The following is a 26,760-nucleotide window of genomic DNA, read 5'->3' on the forward strand; positions in this document are numbered from 1 at the left end:
GCAGTGCGCCTGCCTAGAGCTGAAGCGCAGGCAGCGCTATGAGAGACCGAGAGAGAAAAACACCCCTTATCTGTAGAGAAAGGCTCAAAAGTTCACTCGTTTCGCACAAAATTCTTTCTGCGACTCACTCAGGTCACATATCGTACCGTGTTTCTATGTCTGTGATGCGGAGTGTCTGAGAGGTTTGTAAAATTATTTTTTCTTGCATTTTGAACACCGCTCTGCGCACTGACACAAAGACAGATGCTTACTCGATCTGCACTATATTGTGTTGCTCAGGGACAAACAAATCAGATCCGCGCGAGCTTTAGTAGAAGGACCTTTCGTTATTTCGGCCGTTAAGCAACATTGTTGGCTCGGCTTTGTTATGGTTCTGTCTCTTGTTTGGGCCGAGCGTGAAATGTAGGCCAGACGAGACGAGCCTTGCTGGGCTAACTTGGTTTCCTCGACTCTTTTTCTCTTCGTTTTCCGCATCAGTCGCACAACGAGCGAGTTTAACGGAATGGCGACAAGTGTTCGGCGTTCACATGTGTCTATAAAGTTGTTCGAACGCGGTAAGAAACACGGTTATCGATATATAACAAAAACTTGGGGCGGATGAGAATGATTTCGTAGCGCATTACAGCGATGTCTGATTCGCGAACGAATCCTTTCTTCTGAGTCGGATCTTTTCAGTGAATCCGGTTCGCATAACTCGTGCTAGGTTTCTTCGCTTACTATCGAACTTATTATCGAATTGTTTTATAGCGGTTCGCAACAGCTCACGCGTAGGGGTAGTTGTCTCAAAAAACGAATTGTGCTGTATATTTACTTGTCTCCATGTCATTCGACATGTAGGTGACTTTTATTTTCTTATGTAACGTAAACGTAAGTTACAACATTGAAGATTTTTAGCTGAATCCGGTGTCCTTTGTGTTTCCTATAAAACAGTTAATGACTACCAGTACTTTGAGAGTCAAATTAAACATATAAGTTACAGGCAACACAAAACTGATAACTTAACTGTTCATTTCATTGACCCTTGAACATTTCCTACTTGCTATCAAATTATTTCACTAACGTTATTTTCAACTGTTACAAGAGGTTAAAACACCTATCATAACGTTTTTTGTCATTATCTGGACCTTTTTGGATTCTCTGAAGTTATGGAAATTAAAAATGTAAAACAGGAAATACATTAGGACCACTGTTATTGTTTACATTCCTCAATATGGTCTACAGACATGTGAGCTACGTGTGTTATTTATATATTGTCTGTATATGTTTAAATGTATGGCTTCTGGTGAGTTTTAGGAAGCAAATCAATCTCTTGCAAGATGCTGAACATTATTACGACATTTATGACATTATTACCTGTAATCCTTAGCCTTGACAAACAGGCCTGAATGCATTCAGATGCCTGTCACATGACGCATAAACTAATACAAACTCATGCAATTGGATGCTATTTGTTTACTAAGGGGAGGGTTTGTTGTATTGTTAATCACGTTGATACTTGAGGTTATCCTGGATCCTTCAGTCTGTTTTAAAAAAGTGGGGCAAACTAGAGAAAACCCACACGAACTCTGGGAGAACATGCAAACTCCACACCAAAACGCCAACCAGTGACCTTTTTGCTGTGAAGCGACAGTGCTTACCACTGAGCCACCGTGACGCCCCGTATATAATTATATGTATATTATAGTTATATCTGCCTTGCTTTATGGGAGCTGTTAGCGCTTTTGCATCTGACTGAGTAAGCTAACTTTGCAATGCATCATAAAATCTACTACTGTACTAATGCCAGTCATACCCAAGTAACTGATTGCTGTCATATGACAATTACGCTGACACAAACTCCAATGCAAGCGGATGCTGTTTGTTTACTATGGGGAGGTATTGTATTGTTTATCATGTTGATACTTATGGATATCCTGGATGCTTCAGCCTGTGTTTAAAAGTTGTAAACAATCATTTGTTTGTCTGTTTGCACCCACATGTGTCAATGTGACAGAAAGCTTGTGCTTCAGACTGTTGTGAACGATCAGGACTGATCGGAGAGGCTATGGATTAAAGCTAATGACATTGTAAACATGTTCAGGTTTGTTATAGTTAACCCCAGTGTACCATCATGAGCCACAGATATTATTATTGTTTTGTCTTAGTTTTTTTTTACTTTAAAAGTGCAGGCGATCCTTTACTTTAGCTTATAGTTCACCACAGTTTCAGCTACAAATAAATAAATAAATAAAAAATCACTCGTGGTTAAATGATGGGGAACAAAAGTCAGCTACATCTAGTCATGGGTCGGTATAAGATTCTGGCGGTAGGATAACCTTGGATAAAAATATCACGATTTCACAGTATTGTGATAACTGCTCTAAAATATGTTCTATAATATAATGTCTGGGTAAAAACAAAAACTTTTTGTCCCCTTTGGAAACAATATATTTTATTTTAAGAAACATTTAAAATGTTCTGGAACAGTAAACAAATCAGGCTAATTAATTAAAATAAATCAATGACTTCTGCAGTCTTCATTAGTTTAAAAAGCACAGATTTCTTTACAATTTGATACGGATATCTGTTGCCCTAAAAAAATGTAAATAAAAAATCTTACACATACCTTAGGAACAGTATTGCACAATTTTTTTTTGACTGTTTTATAATCTTGACTTTTTCGAACTGCAGTATACCTTGAAAATGGTTATCGTCCCATGCTTAGCAACATCTTATGTTAAAGAAAAATTTCAGAATTGAGTATAAACCATGCCTTTAAATTTGACTACAGTAGTCCACATTTGAAGTGGATTCAAAAGTTTTTTAAAATCTACCAGTCAAGACAAGAATGGGTGTTGTTCTATAGGTTTAGGACAGCTTTAATGAAATGTTTTTCGCTATTTAGCTGTTGCCATTGCCTATAAATAGTGCATTTGCAGAGCTAGTGTTTCTTTCCATACCGATATACTTCCGGTGAATGTTTAATGTGACTTTTTCAATTTTATACAGTTCCTTTTACAGCATCGATGTTGCAATCTGATTAAAAGTTGATCCGTTAAAAAGACTTCATCATTCATTTAGTTGTTCAAGCGTAAACCGAGATAAAAAGCTGTTTACTCTCGTCCGTCAGGATCAGCAGACTAGCGCAGAAACACCACTGGAAATACTGGAGTAAAATACATTTAAATACTTTAAAGACATAGCGCGGGAAAAAGTAATTTAATGCAGCACTTCTTGCACATTCTGAGACTCACTTTATAGCATCATTAGGCAGTGAAAATTGTTGATTTTTAAAAAAAAGAAAACAGACCTTAAACGAGCCAATTTGGTAATGGCGTACAGTTCACTGGAATCGTTTGACCCAGGTTACTGACAAATTAAAAGTCCTTCTGCATGCTTCTGCATATACCCTATTGTACTTAACCAGTTAACCAGTTTTTCATTTTGAGGGATGTAAACAATAACAGTGGTCCTATTCTATTTCCTGTTTTACATTTTTAATTTCCATAGCTTCTGAGAATCCAAAAAGGTCCACATATTGATAAATAATGTTATGATAGCTGTTATTATGTTAAGATATGATTGAATTGCGTCTTGTTATGGTTGTGAAATAGTTCGACAACAAACTTCATGGGCCAATAACATCGTCACTTTGAAATGGTCTATAAAGGACTTTTGGAGTGGCATGGTAGCTCAGTGGTTAGCATAGTCTCCATACAGCTAGCAGGTTGCTGATTCGAGTCCCGACTGGGCAAGTTGACATTTCTGTGTGGAGTTTGCATGTTCACCCTGTGTTCGTGTGGGTTTCCTTCGGATGCTCCAGTCGAAAGACATGTGCTATGGGTGAATTGAATAAGCTAAAGCAGAAAATGTGAGTGTATGTAAGTGTGTATGAGTGTTTTCCAGTACTGGTGTACTACGTCCAGTACCGCTGCTTAAAACAAATACTGAAATAGATGGCGGTTCATTCCGCAGTGGTGACCCCTGATAAATAAGGGACTAAGCCGAAGGAAAATGAATGAAAAAAAGGACTTTTGAAAAAGCTCCTTCCTCAACTTCATTGTGTGTGTGTGTGTGTGTGTGCACGCGTGCTTGCGTGTGTGTGTGTTCTCTTCAAATGTTTTACAGTTGGCTTGTGTTTGTTTCTGCGTCGTTTCACCTTTCAGATGACAGAACGTTCCCAAACACCTCTTGTTTATTTTTCTTATTTAGTTCTAGATCATCTTGTTCACCTCCCTCAAATCTTTGATGTCCCTATCAGCATTTTGATGTCAGTAGTCTAAGAGAAACACGGGTTGCAGAGCAGTTGGGACAGAACTTGACGCTGTGCCAGTGTAGATGTGGTTTTAAAATGCAGTTCTCCCTGCCAGGGTTCATCGAGTCTGCTGAGAGTGGCATCCCACAGAAGCACCCTCATCTGCCAAGCTCTCCTCTCTGGAAGGCTCGCAAAACTCCCCCAAGTGAGATTCAGCATTCTTACTGAGGTCAGTGTGTGTATGCGTTTTCATACGGTCAGCTGGAGAGTTTAAATGAGTTTAATGAAGACTTGATTTGAAGCTCATATTGTTGATTAATACAGTAAATAACTTATCAGTAGGCCCACACAGAACTGTGCGTACAGAAATCCGCAGATTTTTTTGCACATCAATGAGTGTATGTAGTTACTTGTGTAAATGTGTGTGCATTTACATTTATTCAGTTTAAATTAAATTCAATAATAATATTGAATAATATGAAATGTTCATATGATTTATTTACAATACAGTTTGTAAAGTAACATTCTCTTTATTTTTGTAGATATATTATTATATGAGAGACTTTCTTTGTTTACCAAATATGTGGATCTAATTGGATTTGCATTGTAAACATAAAAGTTTAAAAGTTATTACTTTTTATTTCATATATTAATTTTTTAGTTACAGTACAATTTTTAAATTTTTATTTTTACAAAATTTTCTGCAAAAAAAGCAAAAAATGTCCGCAGATTCTGTCTGGCCCTACTTATCAGTAGGCCCAAACGGAATCTGCGCACGCAGAATCCCGCAGATTTTTAAATCATTAATTCTGTTTATTTACTTGAGTAAATGTGTGTAAATCTATATTTTTTTAGTTTTTAAATTAATTACAGTAATCTTATTGACTAATATGACGATGTTCATCTAATTTATGTATAATGCAGTTTCTACAGTAATATTTTCTGTCTTTAAGTAGATATATAAGAGACTTGCTTCGTTTACCAAATAAAGTGAATTTGCTAATTGGATAAGCATTGTAAAAATTAAATAAGTTAAAAAGGTTTTTTTTTTTTCACATATTAAGTTTTTAGTTACGATTCTCTCTGAATAACTTTGCAGAAATCTGCAGATTTTTAGCTAAATTCTCAGCAGAAATAGCAAAAAACATCCACAGATTCCGTCTGGCCCTACTTATGAGCTATACAGTTACAAGGCAAAGACATGGTGTTTATAGCCTCACAATACTATAATATGTAGTAGTGAAAAAATAGCTCTCTGACCTTGTCTTTCTGAAGGTATTTTGTTTTGTAATGATGGTCAGTTGAAATTTGCACAACTTTATAATGAATGGTTTCAAAAAATAGCAAGAAATCGCAAGTAGTCAGTTAGCTTTATATATATTTCATTGATTGATATCTTTTAAAGCTTTTGCAACGACAAAAAGATTACTTGAGTAATTAATAAGTAACAGTTATGGAAGAATTTGTATGTTTTAAAGGTCCCATAAAATTAAAATAGTTTTTTAGATGTTAGTATCAGTATGTACGTCTTTAAGGATATATATTAGCAAGTGTGGTCCAAAACTAGGGGTGTCAAATTAATTGTTTTTTCGATGCAGCGCGATGTGGACGTAAACAATTCGGTATCGATTCTGTAGTAATCATCAATCGGTTATTATGTACTGACGTTATTTATCACAGATTAGTTATATTGCGGTAGCTTACTATGGCGAGGGAGGAGACTGTGAGTATTTAAAACACTCCAACTACCTAAAAAGCAGACAGCTGTGCACAATTCACTGCTTGTTAGTTTGCTGGATAGTCTTTCACTGACAGGGAAGTACATCAGAACCCAGCTACGATTTAATGTAAGCTAAACTCTCTCTCTCTGTTGCCCCATTGACCTGCTGGCGTGTTCATGAGGTTACGTTTTATCTCCTCTCTTGGCTGTTAGAACAATACCGTTAATTGTGGATCTAAACACGAGCGTGTCTGCAGAGTGAGTTTTCTCCACCGCGTAGCCATCTATAATGGATCAGCTAATCGTCATGGCCGTTTAACATCAGTCGTGTCTGTGTTTGCTAAACAGTGCCAGAGCTGACCGTTAAAGCCAATCGCAGTATTTTCTGTTGAGCAAGTGATCAATCATAGGAGTTTAACAACTCGCTCAAAAAGCAAGAAGGATAATATTTACATTTGTTTATTCGCTATATCTGCATGTATTTTTAGTTTTGTTATATACATTCAAAAAGAGTGTTTTCTTTGAGTAGGTAAAATTAAAGGTACAGTACATTTATCTGACAGCTTCTATTATAGGGCAAAATTGTATTACAAATAATGTATAAATATATTTATAAAACTAAAATTTTAATACAGGAATTATTGTTGCTGAGTGAAATATCAAATTGTTTATGTAAAGGATCATCGATGCACCAATATATCGAATTGAACCGAATCGATGACATAATCGTAACCAAACCGAACTGTGAGACCAGTGTTGGTTCACACCCCTATCCAAAACAGTGACACAATTCATGCTCAGAATTAACTGATATAAACATGACAAGCTTGTAGTTTGTCACCTTCGCCTTAGTGCAGGGGTTCCCAAACTTTTCAGCCCGCGACCCCCAAAACAAAAAAGCCAGTGACTCGCGACCCCCAATATCCTCTGAGGTGGTTATAAATACAGAAACCTTGCATGCAATGACGCAGACACACCAATTAAATTTGTGTCAGTGCTTTAAATGTGCCAGAAAGTATAACCTGATGTTATAAAATCAAAATGCATCTGATGCTATTGCTGCCTTTAATATAATGTAATTACCCCAGGGGCGCAATCCAATAGAACTAGTAACTATAAGCTACTATAGTAACTATATAGTAAATAGTAACTATAAACGACTATTTTTATTTTCAGTATAGTTATGGATAAAATATGTTAATTCTTATGGTTTAATAAAAATAAATAGATTTTTGGAAATCACCAGGCGACCCCTCTTCATTGCCCCGCGACCCCTCGGGGGGTCCCGACCCCCACTTTGAGAACCACTGCCTTAGTGAATCAGCGGTTTTATTCACGTCACATACTTCAGTTTCTCAAATCATAACCAATCAAATGCTGTCTAGTATCTGACATGCCCCGCCCCCTTCAAGACACTTCTAAAAGGGAGAGGAGTTACATTATGTCCCACCCTCTCTTCGTGTTTCTGTTGATATTACGTCAAACATCGAATATAAATGCATATTTCAAAGCATTTCACAGGACCTTTAACACAATAATGAATTAAAGATTTTGCTATTCTTAGGATTTATTGTTGCTTACATTTCTGTTTTTATGTATGCTTTTTGCAAACTAATGGACAAAATTAAACTGTTGGAGGCTTTATGCAACAAACATTGTTTTGTACAAATGATTTTTTTTTTTTTCAAAGACAAAATGTGTGTGGTATATATGTTTTTTTTATACACTACCTGACAGAAGTCTTGTCGTGGATCTCAGTTGTAAGAGCAACAAATAATAACTTGACTTCTACTTGATCATTTGGAAAAGTGGCAGAAGGTAGATTTTTCAAATGAATAATCTGTTGAACTGCATCCCGATCGTCACAAATACAACAGAAGACCTACTGGAACTTGCATGAACCCAAGATTCTCACTGAAATCAGTCATATTTGGTGAAGGAAAAATTATGGTTTGGAGTTACATTCAGTATGGGTGTGTGTGAGAAATCTGCAGAATGGATTGCAACATCAACAACATGAGGTATCAAGACATTTGTGCTACCCATTACATTGCAAAACAGAGGAGAGGGCAAATTCTTCAGCAGGATAACGCTCCTTCTCATACTTCAGCCTCCACATCAAAGTTCCTGAAAGCAAAGAAGCTCAAGGGGCTCCAGGATTGACCTGCACAGTCACCAGACATGAACATTATTGAGCATGTGAGGTAATTGAAGATTAATCCAAAGGATCTTGATGAACTCTGGGAGTCCTGCAAGAACGCTTTCTTTGCCATTCCAGATGACTTTATTAATACGTTATTTGAGTCACTGCAGAGATGTATGGATGCAGTCCTCCAAGCTCATGAGAGTCATACACAATATTCATTCTTATTCCACTGCACCATGACTTTATATTCTATTCTGTACATTGTTTCTGTTAAGTGGCAAAACTTTTGTCTAAGCAAAGTCAGACCTTACTGTCCTAATTAAATAATTAAAAATCAAGGCATGATCATATTTTATTTTGGTAAAATGAGCGTAATCTAGAGGCCTTTGCCTTTTTTATAAATCACTTTTGATACCAAATGATCAACTAGAAGTCAAGTTATCATTTGTTGTTCCTAAAACTTGGACAAGCGACCAGCCTTTTGTCAGGTAATGTATATAGATCATATTTAATGGGCTGTATGGACATTTCAGAAACACTTGTTATTAGCGGTGCTTAAGTGAACTGCAGCCAGCCAATTATAGTTTGCGCTGGTGTTCATGTTCACATATGTGATTTAGTGCCCTGATATAATTGCAACAAAATACCTTTTTGCTCTTTAATTAGAAGTAAAATGAGTTTGCAGCGATACAGCTGTGCTTTCCTCTCAATAACAAAACTGAACACTTTATTATTAAAGGGCCATGAAACCCCCTCGTTTCAGCAGGGTGTTTTCACACCTCCACTTTGGAAAAAGTCAGAAAAGTGGGGGTGTCCAGCTCTGTTTAGGGGGGAGTGTCGGAGGAACTAAAGTGGGAGGGTGTGGGAGTGTCTATTTGGGCACGCGCGAGTTTCAGTCAAAATACACACACAGGAGAAAGAGATGGTGTTTAACCTACATGGACATCTGTAGTGGAATTATTTGCCAAATTATTAACTGGTGGACTTTAACTGCAGTTTGGCTCTTTCATTCAGGGAATTCATTCATGTCCCTCGCGACAAACGCGATATTTGATTCGAGGATCTGCTCTAAGCGTGTATTTTTCATGCAATGTTTGATACCGCACGGCGAATGAGAGAAAAAAACTCCGCATTTCCCGGAAACTTAGACGCACACGGCAGGTAACGTCAGAAAGCCGCGTGTGTTATTCCGGTCACAAAATGCGGTGCTAACATGTTTGCCCTCAGTGCAATAGTTAACTTAATTCGATACGAACAAACTGAATAAACAAAGAGCACTGGTCGCTCACTTACCAAATCTGTAGAGACAGGACAATCACCAGCAACTAGAGCCGCGTCTGAAGAGAAGACTACATCCGGAATCCGGATCTCAGCGTTTGCAGATGAGAACAGCTCTCAGGTAAACAATAATCCCCCTTAGACACGTAAGTTATTGTTGTCGCGCGTCGCGTACACTGTTAATCCACACGTGAGTCTGAGCTCTCACAGAGAGAAAATGAAAACGAAACTTAACTGCAGCAAAATTTAAAAGCAACACTTCACGCTTGTTTTGCCAACACAACGTGGCGTCTCTGTGGTGTAAAGACGGTGACACTAATGAATATTAATGAAGTTGCACAATAGAGCGCGCTGATTGGTTTGAACCAAGGCTTACTCATGCATTAATGCAGCACACTGTAAGACGTAATAAGGCACACTCTGGCACAGACGCCCAGTCTGCACGCTGGAATACAACGCTATTATGTCATGACCGTGACGCAGCTTCAAAAATTCGTTTCAAACAGGAAGTACGAATTTGCTTGAAATAACGCAAAAACAACCAATTTACACTTTTTAGTGAAATATAGGTGTCCTAATAGTGTTTTTAGCAGTGTGGGACACATATACGACTGTCAATAGCTCAAAAAATGTGTTTTGGTGTTTCGTGACCCTTTAAGGTTTAATTGAAAGTATACACTGTAGAATATATAGAGAGACAGACAGACAGACTACGTGCAGCTATAGTTAAACTTTCAAATACAGTTAATATATTTATAGATATATATAGTAAATATAGTTATACTTTCAAATTAGCATTCAATTCTTTGACACAATGTTCTACAAATTAGCTGTGTTTAGTGTAAACATACTCTACAGGCATTCATAGACAACCCAATAAGTCTGAGAAGCTCTCTCTCTCTCTCTCTCTCTCTCTCTCTCTCTCTCTCTCTCTCTCTCTCTCTCTCTTTTTTTTTTTAACAAGCTGTTCAAATTGCCCATTTAAGTGCTGTAGGTTTTGCTGGTGTTGATGAAATGCGTGTGTGTGTGTGGTAAGTTCTGTGTCTGTGTTTCTAGGATGGCTTGTTTAAAGGCTGAGCTCAGTATGTACTGTTAGTCATTGTTTCCAGTCACTGACGGCTGTGTCTCTGAGCTTGAGCACAGGGATGACATGGAAACACAACTTGCTGATCTCTGAAAACAAGGTATTTTTTGATCTTATACATTTTCAATGACTTTTGGTTTTGCTCTCCCTCCTTTCAATACAGTTATATACAGTTATATTTCTGCCACCGTTGGAACTTTATTTTTGACATAACCATACTAGCCTATATTTTGCAAATGGCAGCGGATATGTAGGGTATAGATTAGCCTTTTGAAAGAAATTAATATATATTAAGGATAAATCAAAGTAATCAAAGTGGCAGTAAAGACAAAAATAAAAATAAAAGAGTCCTAAAAATGTTTTGTGGGTTCTAAGTATTAAGCACCACAACTTTTTGCTGCATTGGTAATAATAAAACGTTTTTTTTTTTTTTTTTTTTTTGACAGCAATTTAGGATTTCTGACGAATCATGTGACATTGAATCATGTGAATCATGTGAAATTCAGCTTAGTCACCACTAGAATAAGCTGTACTATATATTGAAAGACATCTGTAAAAATATCCACTCACCGGCCACTATATTAGGTACACCTTACTAGTACAGGGTTGGACCTTCTTTTGCCTTCAGAACTGCCTTAATCCTTTGTGGGATAGATTCAACAAGGTACTGAAAATATTCCTCAGATATTTTTGTCCATATTGACATGATAGCATCACACAGTTTATGCAGATTTGTCGGCTGCACATCGATAATGCCAATCTACCATTGCACCACAACTCTATTGGATTGAGATCTGATAACTGTGGAGGCCATTTAAGTACAGTGAACTCATTGTCATGTTCATGAAACCAGTCTGAGAAGATTCACACTTTATGACATGGTGTGTTATCCTGCTAGAAGTAGCCATCAGAAGATGGGTACACTGGTCATGAAGGGATGGACATGGTCAGCAACAATACATCAATACTAGGCTGTGGCGTTGACACAATGCTCAATTGGTACTAATGATCCCAAAGTGTGCCAAGAAAAAAAACACCCCCCCCAATATTCCCCGTTCACTGCATATTTTTTCTTTTTCGGATCATTCTAGAGATGATTGTGCGTGAAAATCCCAGTAGATCAACACTTTCTAAAAAAACTCAGACCAGCTCATCTGGCACCAACAACCATGTCACGTTCAAATTCACTTAAATCACCTTTCTTCCCCATTCTGATGCTCAGTTTGAACTGCGGCAAATTGCCTTGACCATGGCTGCATCCGAAACTGCCTATTACTCAGTAGGTACTGCATTTGAATTTAAACGTACTACTCAGCCATTAGAAAAGTACGGTCTATACAGTATGAATGTGAAAAGTATGAATGGAGTTCGGACCTTCTATATCCGCCATTTTGTCATGGTCACGTGACCTACCTGCGTCAATTGCGTCGCTTTACTCCCATTCATGAATTCTCTCGCGGAGCTTCATGGGATAGCGCAGCATGTGGGGGATGCACACTCCAGAATCTCGCCGGAAGTAGTAAGTCATCCGGGTACTTCTCGCATACTGATTTTTAAATTCTCTGAATTCGGACGTACTACTCAGCTCGCATACTGTTTTTAGCGTACTATATAGTATGGAAGTATGCGGTTTCGGACACAGCCCATGTCTACATGCCTAAATGCATTGCTGCCATGGGATTAGCTGATTATAAATTTGCGTTAACAAGCAGTTGGACAGGTGTACCTAATAAAGTGGCCTGTGAGTGCATATATTTATTCAATTTTTTGGACAAAAATGGAATATTCTTAAAAAAAAAAAAGAATCTTACCAACCCCAAACATTAAACTGTATTGTGAACTTGGATCAAGTCAAACTATTTTCTATTGCTTATTTTGAGAGATTTTTTGACTTTGTGATTGGGTTTATGATTTCATCCTAATGAATAATAAAATAGCCACAAATTCAGTAGATTTACATAATTTAAGGGAATATCTTAGTAGTTTTGGAATAAAAAAAAATCCAATAACTATAGTAAACAGTGTTTTTCTGACTCTGTTCTTTGCTCCTGCTTTATTTATAACTTTTTTTTAGCAACATGGTGTCTAAAGTCACTTAATATTAAAATCTTGCTTGTTAAAATGTTTTAAAAAAACAATATTGCCAGTTAAAAATTATGGTAGAAGATTAGACATCCCTAAAACATCCATATATTATGCCGAAACACCATTCCTATTTGTTCCTTTTCTTCGTTGTAATTTGCATTGGTATAATTAAACACTTGCCTTTAGCAACCACTAAATATAAACTTTGACCTAATAGTCAACCTCGCTTGTGATTATTTATAGACATTTGAGCACACTGCCTTATGATTGTAACCAGTTCTTGAATTGGGAAATCATATTGACTGAGTGGCCTGTTTTGACTGCAGTTGTACAGTTTTGACTTAAATCTGTGTGTAGGCCGAGCAGTGAGCTAAATCAGGGACGTGGAAGGGTGAAAGCAGGCCATGTCACGGGTTCCCACCCCCCCTCCACCGGGGGAGATGACATCCGGACCTGTGGCGGAGAGCTGGTGTTACACACAGGTAAGAGAGCAAGAGACTGGCACTACGTGTGCTTGCATTTTAATAGTGTTTTAAAGTGAAATCAGCCTTTCAATATTGCCAATGTGTGTCATAAAACTTCTCCATCCACTAGGGATGTAACAAAACACTCAGCTCGCGATACAATGTGTATCATGAAATGTATCACGATATTTGGAATAAAAAGTGAAAATAAAATTGAAATGCAATAAAAGATTTATTTAAAAAAATACCAAGTAAACTGTTTTCAATGTATTTGTTTTGTTTCAACTTTTATTTAAACTGAACCTTCTTTAAAAAAAACAAATTAAATAGGCCTGTCTCTCGAAAATAAAATAATTTTCAACATAACAAAATATTTTTGATTGCAAAGCTTTGACACCAAATAATCATGCATTCTTAATTGTTGAAGGTTTTTCCTGTTGGTAAGAGGTTAACTAATTTTTCCTGTTGATCATGAGTTGGCAACTTTGAACCTTTAGATAGGCCTCTGCAAAAACGTCTGTTATATGGAGTTCTACAGAGTGTAACAGCAAATTATAGTGTGCATAAGTACACTTACAATGTTGTGAGAGCTGAGCTGCTTATTTAGATTTTCATAGATAGTCGTGTGTGTGTGTAAGAGTGTGAGACTTTGCACACTTACCTTGATATGTTATCCATATATCTCAATAAAAAAGCCAGAAACCAAGCTGTTTTGATTATGATGTTCAACAGCAAAAATGATCAATTGTATCCCCCCCCCCCCCAACAAGGAAAACCAGCAAGAATCAAGAATGCATGATTATATGCTGTCATGGCTTTGTAACGAAACTCATATCATTATAATAGAAGTTAGTGGGGCAAAAACAGCCACAAACCTAATGTAAGGGTAGTAAATTTGCCCAATGCAAAGACTTTTAAAAAATTTTCAAAGCATTTTTGTTACATTTATTATAAAATAAAATTATCACCAAAATCATTCCATTTGCTGAAACACAGAGACAGTTGCTGTCAAATTATGAATTACCTCAGAGTGGATTGAAACATCTCCAAATGCACACAAGAGTTAAATCTGATTCTACTCTTTGGCTTTTAACAGCATATGATATTCTTTGTTTGTTGCTGTATGTTTGTTGTACATGTCTTTTTGTTTTTGATTGTGTATGCTTTTACAGCACTTTGGTAAACACTTGTTTCTCTGAAAGCAAAACAGACTAGTGTTAAGAGCCTGAGCGAATAGAAAATGGATATTTCTTATCTGAGAGCGTGACTCATGAATATCTTTTTTTTTCCTGTTGTTATTCTTTTAATCTGCAGGTGAAAGTTGTAAAATTTTCTTATATGTGGACGATTAACAACTTCAGCTTCTGTCGGGAGGAGATGGGAGAAGTCGTGAGGAGCTCAACCTTCTCTTCAGGCCCCAACGACAAGATGAAATGGTGTGTTTCGCTGCGTTCAGAGTGTTGTCAAGTGGCCTCTCAAGTCCTCTCTCTAATGCTGTCAATCCTGCCCTACCAAACACACTCGCAGACACGCTCAAATACAGGCTTGACCTTTCCAAATATCATTGTCTGTGGATCCACAGTGGCCCATGTTGATTTAGGTTGGGTTCACTCTGAAATCTTCTGGGACACATTTTGGAGATGGCAAAAGATGTTTTACACTGACAACTGATTCATTGATTTTATGATGAATCCTAGTGTCCAATAAAGTTCAGACAATATCTAATATTTTTGCTCACAGTCTTGCCGCAGTGTCTTGTGCAGTCCTTAAAAAATGATAGATACAGTGCTCAAGATGTACAAATATCTCATTGACATTAATGCTTTCTACAGGAAACTTTACAATGTTATACAGTTAAAGTCAGAATTATTACCCCCCCCCCCCCCCCTTTAATTAATTAATTATTATTTTTTTTATTTCTAAATATTTCCCAAATTATGTTTAACATAGTAAGGAAATGTTCACAGTATGTCTTATAATATTTTTTCTTCTGGAGAAAGTCTTATTAGTTTTATTTCAGCTAGAATAAAACCAGTTTTCAATTATTTAAAAAACATTTTAAGGTCAATATTATTAGCCTCTTTAAGCTATATATATTTTTTCGAAAGTTTACAGAACAAACCATCGTTATACAATAACTTGCCTAATTACCCTAACCTGCCTAGTTAACCTAGGTAAGCCTTTAAGGTCATTAGATTAATCAGTACTGAAGTATTGGAGCTAATCTTACAAAATAACATATGATAGCAGTCCAAAATGAGTACACCTAAGTTTATATGCTGGGGGAAAAATATATTAAATAAAAAAATGTAAAGAGTAAATTTCAAGAGAAACAAAAAAATTATTTTTTCCAATATTTTGCATGAATTTGAATGCATTATCTTTCTATTTCTAAAGATAAAATAATATTTTAAAAATAGACCTGTTTAATAAATCTGTTTTTTTTCAAATACACCAAAATACATGACCTATATTCACTGAGAAATGGATAAAAATTCAAATTTTTTATGTTGAGCAGATAGATGGATTGACAGATGGATAGACGGATGAACGGATTAATAGACAGATGGATGGACAGATAGATAGACAGACAGATGGATACATAGTTGGACTGATGGACAGACCCAGACAGATAGATAGATAGACAGATAGATGGATGGATGGATAGATAGATTGATAGATATATTGATTAACAGATAGACAGACAGATAGATGGATGTACAGATTAATAGATGGACAGATTGAGAGAAATATGGATAGAGAGATAGATGAATAGGTAGATGGATGAACAGATGAATAGATTGATGGATAGAAATATGATCTAGTTTTATGATTTTCTTTTCTGATAGATGTTTTCTTATTCTTTTTAAGTGTCTGTATATATTTATGTCAGTAGTGTTTTTAGTAGTGTAGTTGTTTTTATGATTTTTCACACAAATCTTTTATTTCATATTTTAGTCAGTTATATTTTAGTTATTTTAGAAATGAAATGTTGTTTTACATACTATAGCTTTTTTTTTCTCTGCAGGTGTTTGCGAGTGAACCCAAAGGGTCTGGATGACGAGAGTAAAGATTACCTCTCACTGTATTTACTGCTTGTCAGCTGCCCAAAAAGCGAAGTAAGAGCAAAGTTTAAGTTTTCTTTACTGAACGCCAAAAGAGAAGAAACTAAAGCCATGGGTAAGACTTTCCTGGACATTCAGAGAATTGAATTTGGTTATATGGAAAAAGCCGTTTTAATCTTATTCGTGCATCAATTCTCAGAAAGCCAAAGAGCCTACCGCTTCGTCCAGGGAAAGGATTGGGGCTTCAAGAAGTTCATTAGGAGAGACTTCTTGCTGGATGAAGCAAACGGACTTCTTCCTGATGACAAGCTCACTCTGTTCTGTGAGGTAATGGATTGTTTCATGTAAACTTGGGCGATGGCTACATTAGTGTGCTACTGTTTTAAAATCCACCACTTTTAGTATTATTATTAGTAGTATTAATAGTAGCAGCAGTAGTAGTAGTTGTTGTAATATTATTATTATTAGTTGTAGTAGTAATAGTAGCAGTAGTAGTCGCAGTAAAAGTATTATTATTAGTAGTAGTAAAAGTAGTAATAATTATAATAGTAATAGTTGTAGTGGTTATAATAATAGCAACAGCAGTAGTAGTAACAGTAGTAGTTGTAATAACAACAATAGTAGTAGTTGTAGTTATAATAGTAGTAGTTGTAATAGTATTAGTAGTAGTAGTAATAACTAGCAGTAGTTGAAGTAGTTATAATAATAGTAGTAGTAGTCGTAGTAATAGTATTATTAGTAGTAGTTGTAGTAGTTATGGTAGTAGTAGAAGTAGCAGCAGTGGTAGTAGTAGTCAGTAATAGTATTATTAGTTGTTGTAGTTATAATAATAATAATAATAATAATAGCAATAGTGGTAGTAGCAGTAGTAGTCATAGTAATAGTATTATTATGAGTAGTAGTTGTAGTGGTTATAATAATAGTAGTAGTAGGAATAGTAGTAGTAGTCGTAGTAATAGTATTAGTAGTAGAAGTTGTAGTAGTTATAATAATAATAAGTATAATAATAATAATAAGTAATAATAATAATAATAATAAGTAAGTAATAATAATAGTAGTAGTGGTAGTAGCAGCAGCAATAGTAGTAGTAGTCATAGTAAGAGTATTATTAGTAGTAGTTGTAGTGGTTATAATAATAGTAGTAGTAGTTGTAGTAATAGTATTATTAGTAGTAGTTGTAGTTGTTATAATAGTAGTAGTAGTAGCAGCAGCAGCAGTAGTAGTCTTAGTAATACTATTTTTATTAGTAGTAGTTGTAGTGGATATAATAACAGTAGTAGTAATAATAGTAGTAGTAGTTATAATAGTAGGAGTATTGCAGTAGTAGTAGTAATAATAATTGAATTAATTTTGGGTAGATGTTTATATGCCTAGTATTCATACTCGACCTGTTTTTTTTCCTTATTTTCTGATTTGTTTACTTTTTATTTTAGAAATTTATTTTTAAATTCATTCATTAATTTCATGTTATTATTTTTAATACTGGTAAAAATGAGAACATTTACTGTCAACTCGAACCTGACATTTAAAAATAGACGTGTGCTGTTGATGACATTATAACAGTCAGATTTGTATTCAGTAACAGTGCACGATTTTGTACTATAATTAAACAATCACTAATATTTTATTATTTTATCTTGTTCTGTTCTGAATACAGGTACCATTTAAAGGCTTTTAACTGTCAACTTAAATGTGACACTTCTTTTTTATCGCAATTAATGCTTGTTTTTGACAACTTTCTATTTTTGTGTGTAGGCTACAGTTTTGTATTATACGTTTATACTTTTCAGTAGTGTAGTGTCGTTTTTTTCAGAAACTCTGGAAATCTTAGGGTCGTCTTAATTTTCTAATGCTGTAATAAAAGGAAAGTGTACCCTGAAAGTTTAGCCTCAGAAACATCCTTGCTGACTTGTTTGTTTAGGTGAGCGTGGTTCAGGACTCTGTGAACATCTCTGGCCAGTCGAACACAAACATGCTGAAAGTCCCCGAGTGCCAGCTTTCAGATGATCTGGGCAATCTGTGGGAAGGCTCCAGGTTCACTGACTGCAGTCTGTTTGTTGGAGGACAAGAGTTCAAAGCGCACAAATCCATCCTGGCAGGTGAGTTCAGTCACCGACAGATGCTCGAGGTCCACAGATTTTTGCCTCTCTAAAAAAGACAAGCTGCACAGACAACAATGGAGAACGTTCAGTCAAATGATAATGAGGCACATGATGAATTTGGCTGCACTTTACACACATGATTCACTCCAAACTGATGATTCATGTCTGCTTTCACAGCGAGGTCGCCAGTATTCAATGCCATGTTTGAACACAAAATGGAGGAGAGTAAAAAAGTGAGTGATAAGATAAAGTTAATCTCCATTCTTTACGATTACCGTTTACTGCGTTATGGATTGATGTATGGATGGATAGATATGGATGGATGGACAGATAAGCTGCAATCAATACTAGGATATTTTGTACAATTTTAAATCAGATTTTATTTCTGTCAATACACAAATCATATTCTCCACTCTTTCGCAGAACCGTGTAGACATCAGTGACGTAGAGCCAGATGTGTTTCGGGAAATGATGGTATTTATTTACACTGGTAAAGCTCCCAACCTGGAGAAAATGGCAGACAACCTGTTAGCTGCCGCAGACAAGGTTAGTGACTCTGAAGAGCTGCGGTTTTCTTCTTGTTTCTGCTGTCTGTGGTAGATCTGTAGTGTATTGTGTGTGTTTTCAGTACGCTCTGGAGAGACTGAAGGTATTGTGTGAGGAGGCACTGTGTAACAGTCTGTCTGTGGAGAACGTGGCTGATGTCCTCATTCTGGCGGATCTGCACAGCGCAGAGCAGCTCAAAGCACAAGCCATAGACTTCATCAACCGGCAAGTACACACTCGTGCTCACAAACTGAAAAAACAATCTTTTGTCCACTGGGGCTGGGCTGTGATATAGTCAATCAACAGAGATTGTTCAGTGTAGTTCATTTGCAAACATATCCATGTGCAATACCACAATGTTATACATGCTGTATATATCCATTAGAGCAGGGGTTTTCAAACTGTGGGTCGCGACCCACTACATTTACATTTAGTCATTTAGCAGACGCTTTTATCCAAAGCGACTTACAAATGAGGACAAGGAAGCAATTTACACAACTATAAGAGCAACAATGAATAAGTGCTATAGGCAAGTTTCAGGTCTGTAAAGTCTAAGAAGGAAAGTATTAGTAAAGTTTTTTATTTTTATTTATTTATTTATTTTTTTGAGTACAGTTAGTGGTATATCCAGAGAGGCAATTGCAGATTAGGAAGTGAAGTGGAGACTAAATAGTTGAGTTTTTAGTCGTTTCTTGAAGACATCGAGTGACTCTGCCGTTCTGATGCAGTTAGGGAGTTCATTCCACCAACTGGGCAGATTAATTGCGAGAGTTCGGGAAAGTGATTTCTTCCCTCTTTGGGATGGAACCACGAGGCGACGTTCGTTCACAGAACGCAAGTTTCTGGAGGGACATAGATCTGCAGAAGTGAGAGCAGATGAGAAGGGGCGCAGCCAGAAATCGCTTTGTAAGCAAACATCAGAGCTTTGAATTTGATGCGAGCAGCAACTGGCAGCCAGTGCAAACGGATGAGCAGCGGAATGAAACGTGCTCTTTTAGGTTCATTAAAGACCACTCGTGCTGCTGCATTCTGGAGCAGCTGAAGAGGCTTGATAGAGTTAGCTGGAAGCCCCGCTTGTAGAGAGTTGCAGTAATCCAGTTTGGAGAGAACAAGAGCTAGTGGGTCGCACAGTGAACAAAGGTGGGTCGCGCAATGTCACATAGCTGCAGCTATATTTACATTGCGGTGAATCAAAACCAGTACGATTGACGGCAATAACTCAAAAACCTCTTACCCTAAAAAGATCTAAAGTGTGTTTCCTACCAAAAGACAAAGCTGGTTATGTTTCACAGCTGTCTTTTTCTTTTTTTTTCGCTCGACATTAAGAGCACTGCTTTGTTTGAGTTCTCGCAATCTGCATTTAGCCGGTAGAGCTCGCGCAGAGCGGAGCTCTCAGTAAGGGGCCGTCGGAAAAGTGCTTTTTTTTTTTGTTTTTTTTGCTCTGTCCTGCGTGTTTTATTTTAAACACTACTAATTTTCTCTTAAATGAGCACAAACAGTTATTAAAGTAGTCAAATGCTTCATTATAGATCTATGCATTCTTACATTAACACCTCTGTTATCAAACAAAACACAATGGGAGATTCATTTGCTGTTCTTTACTAAATATCTATAGTAACTTTTATCAATATTTAAATAAAATTAAAAGAGATGTAGATTTTATAGCTTTATTTATTTAATTTCTGGATAGGCCATTGATTTTAATAGGCTAAACCTTTTATTTTATTGTCAATATTTTCTAATGTTTGCTTTGTATTCTATCAATTAAAGCTATTTGATGTCCCATATTTTTTACATCCCAACGTTGACAGATTGCTAATCAATAAATAGCTATAGTGCTATCTGTTAGTTTTAACGTCAGCTAATGTTATGGAAGGGCATAGATGTTATGGAAAATAGTAATAGTAATGTAACTACCCCCATCATTCCTTCCTCAAGCAAATGTGTAAATATTAGATCTATTCAGCTATACTGTTAATTGCATTGGCATATTTATCTGACGTTTTCCCAGCTTGTAGTAGTCGATCAAAAAGCTATTTAGTTTCTTATGACTATACACTAGCAGTGGAATTTACTGTGATGTGACTGGGCTTGATCATAATCCAGGGGCTTGATCAAAGGTTGATCATATTCTCTCAGAAAAAAAGAAGAGTATCTTTTTCAACAAAAACATGATCAGAGTTAAAGCCAGCATCCCACCAAAAGCACTTCGAATCTCATTTTGTGCATATCAAATCGCAAAATCCAAAAAGCCGCACACCATATATTTTTGACTGCTTTGAATGGATACTTTTTTTTTTTTTTACCCATTTTTCCATAATAAAATATTATTGTGGGTCTTAAGATTGAATTACTTGCCTAGGTGGGTCCCGGAATAAAAAAGTTTGGGAATCCCTGCATTAGAGCAGCAAAGAAACATGGATGGAAAGAGAGAAAAAGTCAAAATGCAGAAGATTGGTGTAAATAGTTGGTCACTTCTAAAGTGAAAGTGTTTAGACACATTATCTGTGTATAATGACAGCAGCATAACAATACACCGTGTGGTTACTATTAATAAAAGATCTAAACAGTGGTGCCCAACCATCAGGCCGCGGACTGGTAGCGGTCTGTGGATCAGTTGGTACCGGGCTGCACAAAACATCATTAAGTATTGGCATTTTATTTATTCTGAATATCTGAATGAGTCTGAATGAACTTTTATTTTGAAAAATGACCGCATTCTCTCGATTACATCTCGGTCACTCGAGCGCCCAAATTTAACCCACAATCAGCAAAATGAGCTAGAAACAGATGTCTTTGGTAAAGGGAAAAGGCAGAGGGAAGGACCCGCAAACAGCCAAGAAATAGATCCACATTTGTCATCAAATCAGGTGAATCCAGCATGTCTGTGCAAGAAGATCAACTGCTGGGGATCGCAAATGAAAGCGGCCGTTTAGGGCCTGTTTGCATATCACGTCTTTTCTAGAGTTCGCAAGTTTCTTATTTCCAATGAAGGTGTTCGGCTTGCGCTTCCAGACGCACCCAGTTGAAAGTGCCTCAAGCACACTGCGAGTCACGTGAGAAGAACTGACCAATCAGCTCCACCTTTTGGTACCCTTTCTCGTGTTAGGTACCCTTTCGAAAGGGTCCCGAAAAAGTGGTATCCGCACAAAAGCTGAAAAGCTTTTTGAACCTTTTGCTGACAGCGATGAATGTTTGCGCCTGACAAAAGGTTTTGATCTTTGGTTTCATTTTATAATACTGGATTTTTTTCTACAAAAAGTTTGAACTTTGAGAGTGTTAATGCCTGTAAATGTTAATGCCTGTCTGAGAAAAGTGTGTAGTGAGGGGTTTTACAGCCTTCAAACATTTATAATAATTGTGATGAATAAAGCGGACTTCTTTGCAGATTTCGCCTATTGCAGGTTATTTTTGAGATCGTAACTGCCGTGATTAACAAGGGACCACTGTATCTATATAAAAAGAATCATCCTGTTATATTGATATTAAGGTAGAAGGGTTAAAAGAACTGTTTGTGAACTGTAATGGAGTTTGACTGTAATGTGAACACAAACACACACCTCCTAAACTAGAAGCAGGATTTCTTGAACCAGGACTAAATGTGTCATGTTTACCAAAAGAACCAAACTGAACACTCTTAGTTTTGATTTTTTTGTGGGACAGATGATTGGTTGATGAATGTTCTGATGGTGACGGGTGTAGCTGCAGTGCATGTTGGGATATCTTTCTAACGTTTGCTCTGTTCTCTCCTCAGATGCAGCGTTCTTCGACAGCTTGGCTGTAAAGATGGCAAGAACTGGAATAGCAAGTACGTGTGCCAACATGCTACCATCTCCCACAGTCCTCTGCAAATAAAAATCATGTCTGCGTTTAACAGGAACTCTAGTTTGCACAGCAATTCTGTGACTAAGATCTGCGACGCTACATGAGTCATAGCACAGTTTGGGCATACTTTATTTATTTAGTTTTAGTTTTTTGTGCATGATCCTTTTGATATGCAATTTTTTTTTTTTTAATTTTTATTATATTATTAATAAAATAATAATATTATTATTAATTGTATTAGTATTATCTTCGAAAGAAAAAACGTATTCGATTATATTTATTATTATATATTTTATATCAATTTATATTATATTATAGTATTTTACATTATATTATATAATTTTATTTTATATTAGATTATAATCCATGTGTCTGGCACAGTTTGAGGATTTTTAAAAAAATATATTTGTGCAAATTTACTTTTATGCAAAACTTTATTTTATATTATTAATAAAATAAAGCTGATTTCAAATTATATATATATATATATATATATATATAATTTGATTTTTTAAATAAAATAATTATTGTTATTATTATACATTTTATTATTACTATAATTATCTTTGAAAGAAAACATACATGTATTAGATTATATTTTATTATATATTTTATATTATTATTCATGCGTCTGACACAGCTTGAGTATTTTTTTTTAAATATATTTTTGCATTTTTACCTTTTTTAAGAAGGCAAAATTGTATTGAATTGTAATATTGAATTGTATTATTATTTTATATTATTAATAAAATAAAAATTAATTTTATTATTATTATTATCTTTAAAAGAAAACATTATATTATATTACATTATATTATATCATATTATAACCCATGCGTCTATGGTACACTGTAAGAATTTTTAAAAAAACATTCTGGCATAAGATATTGTACAATTTATGACAAATTAATAACAATTAATGTAATTGTTTATAAAACGAAGACTATACAGTATTATTTTACATTTGATTATTCAATGACTGTCTACCTAAATACAGTTCGGCTCCATAGAAAAAAGTCTAACATTGTTCATTTCCTTGGCATATTTTTCTTTATTGAATGTATCTGTGCTTGTAGATGGTTTATTATATTGATGCACTCCCCTACAGATTCTTCCCAATCAATCTAAAATCATAGACTCTTAACAAACGTTTATAATATAGAAGACAACACTTATAAAAGATTTACTCATCTAGTGAAATTTTATACATATCGCAATATATATCGCATAAAAAAATGCAATGTGGTTTTTTTTTCAATATCGTGCAGCCCAAATATATTGTATTTTATTTTATTTTAGTCCATACATCTATGGCTTAAGGATTTAAAAAATATATATTTGTGGGTGTTGCTTTTTTTATAATATTTTTTTTATCAGTATTATATTATTGATAAAATAATAATTATTATTATTAGGGTATTTTGTATTATTATTTTTTTAAGGAACTGTATTGTATTATAACATATTCAATTATAAATTGTATTATATTATATTATATTACATTATAATCCATGCGTCTGGCACAGCTTGATAATGTTTTTGTAAATATATCTTTGCATATTTGCCTTTTTAATGCAAGCAAACTTGTATTATTATTTGAATTATTAATAAAGTAAATATTATTATTATTATCTTTGAAAGGACATACATGTATTGTATTTTATTATAATCCATGCACCTATGGCTTGAGGATATTTGAAAAATATTTGTGCATCTTCCTTTTTTATGCAAACAAAATTTTATTATTATTAATATTATTATTTTCTTTGATAGAAAACATTCATGTGTTGTGTTTTATTTTATTATTATATAATATTATATTATATTATAATCAATGCGTCTATAGCACAGCTTGAGGATTTAAAAAAAATATAAATTTGTGCATAGGTTTGTGTTCCTTTTTTTCATGCAAACAATTTTATTATTATTTTATATTATTAATAAAATAATAATTATTATTATCATATTTGGAAAAAACATGTACTTTATTTCATTATAATCCATGCGTTTATGGCATAGCTTAAGGATTATAAAAAGTAAATTTGTACAATATATATTTTTTTAAATGCAAGCAAAATTGCATTATTATTATATATTATTAATAAAATAAATATTAGTAATATTCTTCTTATTATTTTTACTATTATCTTTGAAAGAACACATACATACATGTATTGTATCAATTATTTTTGTTTTACACAACCAAATTTAAGCATTTAGTTTATTATGAATATGAATATTATTTTGTTAATTTTGTTTTGTTTTTCCAGGGAAATAGAAATATACAATTTATATTTATTTGTTATTTTTATTATTATATGTATTTATTTATTTATGGTAAAGCTGCATTTTCAGCATCATTGTGTCAGTCTTCAGTGTCAATCATTTATTAGTCTTTGTAATAAAATGGCAGTAAATTGTCTGTTGATTTGCACATTACTATGCAGAATGTGTGAGAATGTTTATTTTGATAAACCTCCTGCCACAGATCCAGCAGATAAAGCTTAATCCCCGATTATTTCCCGTCAGTGTGACCAGTGTCATGTCATTTACACATGGTAACCTTGAGTCTTGTTTTTTGACAGTCACGCCGCAGACATAATGGAAACGGCAGGTTGGAAAGCCATGATTCAATCCCATCCTCACTTAGTAGCCGAGGCGTTCCGCGCTCTGGCTTCAGCCCAGTGCACACCATTCGGCCTGCCTCGAAAACGCCTAAAACAATCCTGACCTCCGTCCTCACAGACTGCTTAAAAACCAAACGCATGAGGAGGCAAAAGCGACCCTTCTTCCCCTCCGTTTTCACTCGCCTGTCGCCCCTTCCAGAGACACGATGGAGGAGCTCGTTCAATCCGAAGAAATGGACTTCGCCATAATGTTTACTACGAGTGGCATCGGAGAAAAGGCCTTAAAGGATCCGCCTGCTGCGACTGATCCCAGACCTGTCTGGATTGCACTAGCTCCCACATAATGCAGTAGTTTTAACATGGTGGTGTTTAGGACCTTGTACGTTACGTGTTGTTGAGGAGGGCGAAGGTTTGCGTTCGCCCTTTTTGTGAACTCATGGTCTGATTTTTTTCACCAAACACTCACTAGTCGCAAAGCCACACACACGCATCGAGTGCAGAGACACTGACACTTTTAAAGTGTTGACGTTGTCGGCAGAATGTCGCTTTGTATGTTTATCGTCGTTAAAAAAAAACGAAGTATTAACTGAGGTCGCGCTGTTGGATGCTTGGTGAAAAGAGTTTCACGTCGAGTATGACACGAAAGAAAACAAGCGGCGGAAGATGTCGATATTTTGCACCAACTTATATTATTGGTAAATATGAAGATTTGTTTACCGTGCTGTTTACAGAAATTGTTTTCCTTTTTTTTTTCCGCACAAGAGTTAGTTCGGACTTTTAGTTGGACTTATTTTCCATGGTTTAACGTACTCTGTGATCTGGAGAGTTCTTTGTGTTTGGGGGAAGAAAAAAATGTATTGTGGTTCAAAAGAACTTTGATTTATTGCTTTGGAAATAAAACTGGTCAAAACTAACAAAGTTGTGTGTATAACTATTTAAAAAAAAACACTTTTATTTTCAAGTGGTGATCAATTATGCTGAAATAATATGCAGTTAATTAAAGCACTTTAGTCAAGAACTTCTCCAAGTACCATTTCAGGTTTAGCTAGTGACTAATAAAGCCCACGTAAACCAGAAATTGCCTTTTTTAGTATATTGATGCACCAGCCTGATCTCGTAAGTATTTTACGTTTTGTCAGTTTAGTGTTCGTTGTTCGAGTTCAGTCAAACGAAAATGTACAATTTTAAAAAGGAGATGTGGGACCTAACCCTGCCTCTAAATCCAATCGATAGGCATGTGACGAGATCTCTGGCTACGAGACTTAATCGTGTTGAGATTTCTCGTCGAGGTGGTCCTGTAAGTTGTGATGTTAGGATGGAGCGTGAAGGCTGATTTATACTTCTGCGTCAAGCTTTCGCGTATTCTTTGGCACAGCCTACGCGTGGATGCATAGCCGTCGCTAATGCGCACCTCTCAAAAAATGTAACTAGACGCTGCAACAGTGCATAACACAAGCTCTGTGATTGGTCGGCTTAGTGAGATCCATGTAGAAAAGAACCATAGTGACCGTAACCGTGGAATTTGTTCTATGATAATAAACAGAACATGTTTGCACTAACAGGACTTCAATTTCAGATTTGGAT

At 35.5% G+C, this 26,760-nt stretch overlaps 1 protein-coding gene across 4 annotated transcripts; it reads left to right on the forward strand.

Annotated features, from left to right (window-relative positions):
• spoplb (speckle type BTB/POZ protein like b) lies at window positions 1-26,094 on the forward strand. 4 transcript variants are annotated; one of them, XM_087272505.1, is made up of 14 exons: window positions 1-182; window positions 4,350-6,805; window positions 7,271-8,840; window positions 10,038-10,562; window positions 12,905-13,029; window positions 14,326-14,447; window positions 16,040-16,191; window positions 16,276-16,403; window positions 17,998-18,175; window positions 18,356-18,411; window positions 18,602-18,724; window positions 18,807-18,949; window positions 22,479-22,532; window positions 25,135-26,094. In XM_087272505.1, exons 5-14 carry the CDS (start codon window positions 12,952-12,954, stop codon window positions 25,277-25,279), a joined length of 1,179 nt encoding a protein of 392 aa, XP_087128631.1. In that variant the 5' UTR covers window positions 1-182; window positions 4,350-6,805; window positions 7,271-8,840; window positions 10,038-10,562; window positions 12,905-12,951; the 3' UTR covers window positions 25,280-26,094.
• Window positions 26,095-26,760: the final 666 nt, after the last annotated feature.

Source organism: Danio rerio, chromosome 11 (assembly GCF_052040795.2).
Source record: "Danio rerio strain M-AB ecotype USA chromosome 11, GRCz13ab, whole genome shotgun sequence".
Lineage (NCBI taxonomy): Eukaryota > Metazoa > Chordata > Actinopteri > Cypriniformes > Danionidae > Danio > Danio rerio.